Genomic DNA, 9,333 nt, shown 5'->3' with positions numbered 1-9,333 from the left:
GATGGGAAATTAGCATAAAGGGGGCAAAGTGTTGGAGGGATCCACTTGGCGCAGGTCTCTGATGCTGATGTCACATCTCTGTGTAAAGAGGAAGGAAGGTGGGGAGGGGGACAAAAAGGGCACCAAAAATAGCTTGTTAATGTGCACCAATGGCCACGGATGCACCACTGATGCTGCCTGAGCCGAGCACAAAAGTGCCACAGGTGAGGATGGAAGACTCTGCGCGTCCTCGGTGGCGCCAGCAAGCTGCAGCCAAGTCCGCCGCGTGAAAGAGAAAAGCAGCACGGAGAAGCATGGAGGGAGCCGAGGGGTGTGCGTAAATTTCCTCTCCTTTTACGCACGGGCGAGGCGGTCAGGGTAAGCGCGCCGATGAGAGAATCTTGCACAATTTGATTCGAAGAGGAGAAGAAGAAGCACATTATCATGAATGCCGACGTAGGATCGTCCGGGTTGGCCAGGTCGGCCGCGGTCAAGCTGTCCGAGATGGGCGCGCGCACCAAACAGCTGGGCACCGCCATGCAGGACCCGCACCAGCAGCGGCGCGTCATCCTGGTGATCGTGTGCGTAGCGCTGCTGCTGGACAACATGCTTTACATGGTCATCGTGCCCATCATTCCGGACTACCTCGCCGACTTGGAGAACGAACAGTCGGAGCATGTCCACGTCGTGCTCCACCCCAACGGCAGCGCGTACAGCAACGGCACGGGCGCCGGTCGAGACACAAGCAACAACTTGGACGTCCAAATCGGAGTTCTGTTCGCGTCCAAAGCCATCCTGCAGCTGCTGGTCAACCCCCTTAGCGGCACCTTCATCGACCGGGTGGGCTACGACATCCCGCTGCTGATCGGGCTGACCGTCATGTTTCTCTCCACGTGCATTTTCGCCTTCGCGGAGAACTACGCGACGCTGTTCATTGCCAGAAGTTTGCAGGGTCTGGGCTCCGCGTTCGCGGACACGTCGGGCCTCGCCATGATCGCCGACAAGTACACGGAAGAGGGCGAGCGCAGCCGGGCGCTGGGAATCGCGCTGGCCTTCATCTCCTTCGGCAGTCTCGTGGCGCCTCCCTTCGGCGGGGTCCTCTACGAGTTTGCCGGCAAGCGGGTGCCCTTCCTGGTGCTCGCCTTTGTGTGCCTGGCGGACGGCTTTCTCTTCCTCACCGTCATCCGGCCCTTCAGCAACAGGACTCGAGAGAATATGCCGGTGGGCACCCCCATCTACCGACTCATGATCGACCCGTACATTGCGGTGGTGGCCGGCGCGCTCACGGTGTGCAACATCCCGCTGGCCTTCCTGGAGCCCACCATCGCCAACTGGATGGAGAGCACCATGCATTCCACGCAATGGCAGATGGGCTTGACGTGGCTGCCCGCCTTCTTCCCGCACGTCTTCGGCGTGTACATCACCGTCAAACTGGCGGCGCGCCACCCCAACTTGCAGTGGTTCTACGGCGCGCTCGGTTTGGTAATCATCGGCGCCAGTTCGTGCACGGTGCCCGCGTGCAAGACCTTCGGGGAGCTCATCGCTCCGCTGTGCGGCATTTGCTTCGGCATCGCGCTGGTGGACACGGCGCTTCTGCCCACGCTCGCCTTCCTGGTGGACGTGCGCCACGTCTCCGTCTACGGCAGCGTCTACGCCATCGCGGACATCTCTTACTCGGTGGCGTACGCCATGGGGCCGGTGGTGGCGGGCCAGGTCGTGCACAACCTGGGCTTCGTGCAGCTCAATCTGGGCATGGGGCTGGTCAACGTGCTGTACGCGCCCGCGCTGCTCCTGCTGCGCAACGTGTGCCAAATGAGGCCGTCCTACTCGGAAAGGGACACCCTCCTGGAGGAAGCTCCGCAGGGGCTGTACGACACCATCCGCATGGAGGAGAGGCGGACCAAGAAGAAGAAGAAGAAGGAGAAGGGCTACAGCTCGGCGGGCAACTGCCTGCCGGTGGACGAGAACGGCTTCGACGCCTTCAAAGCGCAGCGCTCGCAGTCCGAGGAGTCGTCCGGCACAGAGTTCACTTGAGGCGGGCAAGTTACACGGGACAGCCCCCCCCCCCCCCCCCTCCCCGTGTGGATCTCACCTTGTCTAATTCCAAGTCATGTGCAATATCAAAAACCCAATCACCAAAATTACGATGGTATGAGTGACTTTTTTTTTTCTTGGTTCTAATTTCATTGTGAGTTTGATTATTGTGAAAGAAAAAAAAGGTGCAGATAAATGTGGGACCAAAAATAAACAGCACACATCCACTCGCACAAAAAAAAGAAGCCTATATTTTTTTTTTGTCCTTTTGTTTTTACTTGAAAGGGTCAGATTTTATCGCTGGATAACAACAGGGCCTGCCGCAATCTAATTTCTATCTTGTCGGGAATTAAATGTATCAGCACAACAGGATTTGTACATATGTGGATAACAGGAGATGCACAATGTAAAAAAAAAAAAGCACAAAAAGATAAGCTCAAGTGTGTGGGTGTGTGTGTGGGTGTGTGTGTGTGTGCGTGTGTACGCGTGTCAGTGTGGGGCATTTTGTCAAGACAAGTCAGATCTCCTTATGACAAATAAATGTGTGTGTTCATTTATTGACTGTGGGTTTAATAAATCTATTTGGATCTGTGAGACGAGCTGTGGCTTCATTTCTTATCGATGCACGCAAGCGAAAGGTTGAGAAATTACAGCGATTTATCATTAATACATTTAAATAAATACATATAAAAAATGATGATTTGACACAATATTTGTTTCTAGTCCAAAAGAAACCTATTTTGAGGCTTGTTTTGTTTGGGGTTGCATTGTGGAAAATAAATCAATCTTTTTATAAATATATCAAAATACTTTTTTGTAATCCAATTGATTATTTTTTTTTTGGGTCATGAGCTTTAAATATTTCAGCCATCCTTTTTAATTGAACAACATATTCTCTGTAACCAACCCCTTTTAAATGAAAAGCAAGCGTGCACATGAAATCATGAAATAAATAAAACTTTTTGTGTAGTTTTGCTTCCTTTTGAACAAGCAGATGTCCACAGCGATCCCTCATTTATATAATAATTTAAAGTATTGGGCAGTGGGATGAGTTGGGACGTTGGGGTGGGTGGGGGGGGGGCAGATAATGTGCCTCAAGAATAGATTTTGATGGGAGGAGTTTCACGCCTCCAGGATGGAGGGAGGGTATAGGTAGGGTCCTTCTGAACACCTTCCTTCGGCATCTTTTTGCACGACCGCCTTTCCACGTGGAGCGTCACACGGCCACTGCGCATGAGGACAAGTATCGTGGAGCAGCTCGGGTCCACCCACCCCCGTTGCCCCCCTCTTCCTCATCCTCCTCCTCTCCTAAGCTGGGGACTCGTCTTACTATGGGATACGGCGGCGTGGACGCGGGGGTCTCGCTGATCTAACTCCCCTGAACAGGTAGGATAACTTTTTAACGATGTGTCTCGTGCAGTGGGATGCCTGTCATTTCAGTTTTATGAAATGAATGACTGGCCAGATCCGATGCACTTGCGGGCCACTTGTGACCCGCCACCCGTAGGTTTCCCACCCCCTGCTTTAAATAAATCTGTTATTGTAAGCGGCAAATTACCGAATGGAAATGGATTCAAACGCGTATGTTCTCACTGTCAATATTCATGTTAGTTCCTTTCCCAAGCTTCGCGCAGCCGCCGGTGCCAACGCTTGCCCCGACTGCTCCTGACGGTGACGATGTCTCGTTTGGAAAGAGACATGGCCACAGCAGCCCCGGAGGTATGCTGATTTTTCACTTGCATTTTTTTCCTTTGACATTGAATGCATTTAAGTTTGACGGGTAGCATGCGGCTGCAGTTTCAGCACTTTGGACAGCTCCGGAAATGCATTATTTGCTAATGCAGTCATTGCCCCCCTATTTTATTTCATTGGCCTGAAAATATTTATTTTTCAATGTATTTGTGTTCAAGCTAGCGATGTTTAGTTAAAAAAGTACTTTAATGGGGTGAATGTTATATCATTCAATTGTGCATCTCCTTTTTTTGTGACATTTTTGTAAAGTGGTGTGCTGTAACATTTTTTTTCTATGTTAAATAAATTCTGTCACTCAATAAAAGTTGGGAAACTAATGCTATAGCCTTATCGAATTAAAATATGTTTTTCCGTATTTTATACATCTTTCTATCGCTAAATAAGGAAACAAAAATATGATGAAAAATTATAACTAACCAATAAACATAATTATCATCTTTGGAAAGGCAGAATTCTTGTCTCTTTGGAAGGTGCGGGTGTACCTACTTACTTAACCGGTGGTTGTAATTAGCTGACTCGCTCTGGTTATGTTAATATGAAGAAGAAGAAAAAAAAAAAGACCAATTTATGGCACTCACTTGAGCAAGCCAACGCACAGGTCAGCCTTAACAGCTGGTCGCCCACGGCAACCGCATGCAAATGATCAAACATCAGACAGAAAAGATCATTCATTTGCATTTGGTCCTTTTTTTTTTTTTTTTTTTTAAATACTATATCCGTATTTACCGTATTCCCCATAGGGTGTCGGAATTTATCGCCTAATTGGCCTTGAAGCATTCAGAATGAATTATTAACCGTCTAATAATTAACACGTAAAAGTCTCTTTCATCTGTCTCGCTAATGAACAATCATTGGAAGAAGGCTATGCGGGGATGATGACATTTCACAGCTGTTCTGCCGCAATCAAAGCTACGGTGCTTTCCCGTCTGATTATATCAGAGGTTGCCCAAGGTTCCCGTGCCCCCGCTGAAGCAAACGCTGGACACCTACCTGAAGTGCGTGCGGCATCTGGTGAAGGACGAGCAGTTTCAAAAAACCAAAGCCATCGTGGAGAAATTCGGAGCGCCCGGCGGTATTGGCGAGGTTCTGCAGAAGAAGCTCCTGGAAAGGAGGGAAAAGACAGAAAACTGGGTATAATATATTTATTTAAGCATCTCCTTGGGAAATTGCATTCAACTTCGCTTCGGTCATCTGTATTGACCGTATCGACGTAGCAAATTAGCCGGCGGCCATTTTGAATCGATAACCTGAACATGTTCTCCTTTGATGACCTAAAATGATAGATACATGTAATGAGGCTGCAAAAAAGGACAAGTAAATGAGATTTATTACAAGCTCGATTTGTTGAGATTGTGGGTGACAGGTCGCAACTCAGCTCGCTTGGTGACATCCATCACGGCACCCACTCCGGCTGGGCCGCAACCACACAGAAATGCACTTTAATGGACTTTTTACTCCACCGCGCTCCAACTTCCATTTTAAATCACATATTTTTGAATCCTTCAAGGTATACGACTACTGGCTGGAGGACATGTACCTGAGCAACAGGTTGGCTTTGCCGGTCAACTCCAGCCCCGCCATGGTGTTTCCCAAACAGCCGTTTAAAGATGGAAAGGACGCGCTGAGGTAGGCCACGTGTTTTCATTTTTCCACTTTTTGTAAGACGCAAGAAATGTTCCCAGATCGCCATTTGCTTTTGACAGCTTTGATGCCCCTAAGTGAATATTTCCAGAGCAACCGCAAGCAGCTGCTATGATCCAGCGCCACTTATTTAATTGGAAGCGACAAGGCTAAGCTCCCCACTGAGGCCGCTAGTCAGGCCTCATTTAGGGGTGTGGTGCATTGATCTGCCTTCGCAACGTAATAACGCCAAAGATGAATGAGTAGCGGGATAACGTCTGACAAGCTTCAGTGTTTCCCCATCGAAGGAACACAGACGAGCACATGCGAGCTTCCCCTTCTGTGGCGTGCTAATTTCCACTAACGTGATTAGCACCGGGAGTGCACCTCATCATGATTGCTGGCCGGAAGAGGTTGTGTGCTTTCAGCAAACGCTTTAACTTTCTAACTGGTTTCAGCTACGCCGCGCGTCTCATTCGAGGCGTGTTGGAGTACAAGGCCCTCATCGACGCGTAAGTCGACCCCAAAAAAAAAAAAAACTATCGACCTATGATGACATCACAAAGTCAGCCCTGCGACTCTTTTCCCTGGCAGGCGAGCGCTCCCTGTGGAGTTCGCCCGAGGCCAGCTGGCTGGGACCCCTCTGTGCATGGAGCAGTACTCCCGCCTGTTTACCTCGTACCGCTACCCGGGCCCGAAGAGCGACACGCTCAAGGTCCGGGTGAATCCAGGCGCCGCGGCATCGGAGCACATTATTGTGGCGTGCAAGAACCAGGTCAGGGCACTAACATTGGTGGGAGAGAAATGCATCAATGTGCACGCACACATGAAATCGTGCGTGGGAACACAGACGAGAAACACGATAGACCAACGGCTCCCCCGGGACTGTGGATGATTGAGAACGATCTTTCAAAAGTAACGGCGGAACGCTCAGCCGGAGAGCTAATTAATTAACGACGCCCTCGACGTTGTTCCTCCGAGCTATTAGGAAGGTTTCGATTCCCACTCGTGATTTAAGGCTCTGATTTTATTCTCAACAAATGGTACCAGGTCAGCCGGTTTTCACCCACTAATACTCACTAAGTACCGTCGGGGTGCTTCGGCCCTCCCTTCGGAGATATCGTCCGTTAACTGAATTACAACTGATTAAATCTGCCACTTTGTCTGAGAGCTTCCTTATTAGCTATATATAGCACAGACGATCGATTTGCGCTCATTTCTACTCTTAACAAACATATTGTCTAATTGCTTCCTTTTTTGCTGTCCTATTTGTAGTTTTTCACATTGGACGTAGTGACCCAGAGCAAGCCGCTTAGCGAGACGGAGATCTTCTCCCAACTGGAGAAAATTGTGTCCATGGCAGGAAACGCGGAAGAGCGATGTCCTTCTTTTGGTATCCTGACATCGGACGACCGAACAGAATGGGCACGAGCCCGAGACGTTCTCGCTAAAGGTGCAAATATGGGGAAAATTTGAGCAAAAATTCAAACACGTGCTAACAATTTTTTTGGGGGGGATCTTCTAGAACAAATCAACATGGACTCTCTGGTGCAGATAGAGACTTGCCTGTGTGTGCTGTGCTTGGATGAGCCCAGTGGGATGAAGGCTACTGATAGCAATCGGGCCCTGCAGATGCTCCACGGCGGCGGGTGGGAGAAGAACGGCGCAAATCGCTGGTATGACAAGTCCATGCAGGTGAGGCCGACGACGCCGTCCGCCATCTGTAAACACAATACGGGTGAATGTCCTTTCTTTTAGTTTGTTGTAGGAATGGATGGGATATGCGGAGTGGTGTGCGAACATTCCGCCTTCGAAGGTGTCGTTCTGGTGCAATGTTCAGAACATTTGGCGAAACACGTGTGAGTTGCTGCAGAAAAGGACAGCATGAAATTTTGAACAGAATTCAGGTTTTTGCTTTTTTTGAACAGAGGCAGAACCACATTAGAGCCCGCCAAGCCGGCCAGTTGTCGAAAGCTTCCGGCTCCAAGAAGACTCGCGTGGAAATGTAACCCCCAAGTCCAAGGACTCCTCGTGGCCTCCAAAGAACGACTGCAGAGGTAAAACCATTAAAAGAAAAAATCTTTCCAGAGAGTCTAAATTTAAAACAAGTCCAATTTGTGGTTTTGCTTCAGGCTGGTGAATAATCTGGACATGGACGTTTTCACCTTCAAAGATTACGGAAAGGAATTTATCAAGAAGCAAAAAATGAGTCCAGACGCATTTGTACAAGTGGCCCTACAGCTTGCGTTTTTCAAGTAAGACTTCACGATTTATCGAGGGCCGTTAAGAAAACGTTGCCAAGACTCGGCTCGTTTTTTTTTTTTTCCCCAGGTGCAACGGAAAGCTGGTATCCACATATGAGAGCGCCTCCATCAGACGTTTCCGGGACGGGCGGGTGGATAACATTCGCTCCGCCACTGTCGAAGCTTTGGCTTTTGTCAAATGCATGACGGACGAAAGGACGACTTACACGGTGAGCCATTTTTCCTCACAGTTTGACTTCCAGATGCTTGTTCGACGCAGCAAACAGATGACGTTCCTCCAGAAATCCATTAGCGCAACGACACCGTAACTTGCCTGTGACTGATCTTTTTCCATTTTCTTACAGGAAAGTGAAAAAATGAAACGACTGAGAGATGCAATAAACGCCCAGACGGATTATACGATTGCCGTAAGTGAGACGATGCTAACGATTTCAAAACTGTCAATAAATCACAGGCTGTGTTTTGGGAGTAGTCATTGATTCCAAACAGGGTCTTTAGAGTGATGCTACGAAAAATAAATAGTGATTTCCAGATTGTCATGAAATACTCTCCCTGTTCAGGCTATAACAGGAATGGCAATAGACAATCATCTGCTGGGACTGATGAAGAGCGCCAAGGAAGTCAACATGGAGCGTCCGGAGATCTTTTGCGATGAAACGTATCTGGCCAGTAACCAGTTCATCCTGTCCACCAGTCAGGTAGTGTTCCGACTGAGGTGGAATATTGAAAACAGAGAATACGCAAAAGTGTTTTAATCTCGTCGGTCTTCAGGTCCCGACCACGGTGGAAATGTTCTGCTGCTACGGCCCGGTGGTGCCCAACGGCTACGGCGCCTGCTACAACCCGCAGCCAGACCACATGGTCTTCTGCGTGTCCAGTTTCTGGGAGAGCACGCAGACGAGCTCGGCCGTTTTTGTCAAAGCGCTGAACGAGGGGCTGCTGGAAATCAGGGACCTGTGCGACGCTGCAGCCAAGATGGCCGATGGACGCCAGGGGGGAAGCAAGCCTCACAGATCAGGGACATAACTTTTCTGGATGGGCCGTGGTTGTCTGTGCAATAATCAATATCACCACAAAATGCAAGATCAGAACATCATGTAACGTGATGATGATTATTATTGTTTTTGATCGCTTGACTCGGCAGACGAACCAGTCGGCGACCTTAAGGAAACCCGAGCCATGTTCTCCTGTCAGACTGACTTGAGTTACTCCAGATACAGTATTAGCGTAGCGGTGGCCATCTTTGCCTTTGCAAGGACATGGCAAACTATTTCATTGAACGTGTGCCATTATGGTGTTTGTCTATTTTTGCTGGAATTCAGTTCTGTGTTAATGTGATGCCGCCGATAGTAAAATTGCCAAAGAGGCTACGTGCAAATGTAGCCACGTGTTCTTATAAACGTATCGGATGGAATGGGAGGAGCCTAGCGCTGTGAATATAGCAATAACACTTTAAAGTGAGACAAACTGTATGAGGTGAATGAGGCGAATCACTGTGTTCACGTGTACAGCAAATAAGATATTTTTGTAGAGGTAGCTGTTGTTACGTTGGCTCAATGTGCAATAAAAGAACCGTGCAGTGCAATATTTATTCAGCGAGAGGTCATGTGCAATTTTGGGATAGATGAGTTTGTATTTGAATTAATTGTTAACTTGTTCAACTGTCACTATACATGTAACAGTG

General features: G+C 48.7%; 2 protein-coding genes across 2 annotated transcripts; both read left to right on the top strand.

Annotated features, from left to right (window-relative positions):
* Positions 1 to 423: 423 nt before the first annotated feature.
* slc18a3b (solute carrier family 18 member 3b) lies at positions 424 to 2,013 on the top strand. Its single transcript, XM_085904180.1, has one exon. The coding sequence runs from the start codon at positions 424 to 426 to the stop codon at positions 2,011 to 2,013; it is 1,590 nt and encodes a 529-aa protein (XP_085760306.1).
* A 1,677-nt stretch (positions 2,014 to 3,690) lies between these two features.
* Positions 3,691 to 8,825, top strand: chatb (choline O-acetyltransferase b). The gene is made up of 14 exons (XM_085904608.1): positions 3,691 to 3,732; positions 4,705 to 4,896; positions 5,273 to 5,391; positions 5,844 to 5,897; positions 5,980 to 6,160; positions 6,661 to 6,838; positions 6,911 to 7,080; positions 7,144 to 7,244; positions 7,314 to 7,442; positions 7,518 to 7,640; positions 7,717 to 7,858; positions 7,994 to 8,056; positions 8,210 to 8,347; positions 8,421 to 8,825. The coding sequence occupies exons 1-14, from the start codon at positions 3,691 to 3,693 to the stop codon at positions 8,673 to 8,675; spliced, it is 1,887 nt and encodes a 628-aa protein (XP_085760734.1). The 3' UTR covers positions 8,676 to 8,825.
* Positions 8,826 to 9,333: the final 508 nt, after the last annotated feature.

This window comes from Syngnathus leptorhynchus, chromosome 22 (assembly GCF_054491065.1).
Source record: "Syngnathus leptorhynchus isolate UIUO chromosome 22, UIUO_Slep, whole genome shotgun sequence".
Classification (NCBI taxonomy): domain Eukaryota; kingdom Metazoa; phylum Chordata; class Actinopteri; order Syngnathiformes; family Syngnathidae; genus Syngnathus; species Syngnathus leptorhynchus.
This window is presented reverse-complemented; position numbering and strand designations above follow the sequence as displayed.

Bases quoted from the DNA above. Each gene is read 5' to 3' on its own strand.
- slc18a3b (XM_085904180.1), top strand. From the start codon at position 424: ATGAATGCCGACGTAGGATCGTCCGGGTTGGCCAGGTCGGCCGCGGTC.
- chatb (XM_085904608.1), top strand. From the start codon at position 3,691: ATGTCTCGTTTGGAAAGAGACATGGCCACAGCAGCCCCGGAG. The intron at 4,897-5,272 runs GTATAATATATT...GAATCCTTCAAG, and splicing joins GGGAAAAGACAGAAAACTGG to GTATACGACTACTGGCTGGA. The intron at 8,057-8,209 runs GTAAGTGAGACG...CTCCCTGTTCAG, and splicing joins AGACGGATTATACGATTGCC to GCTATAACAGGAATGGCAAT.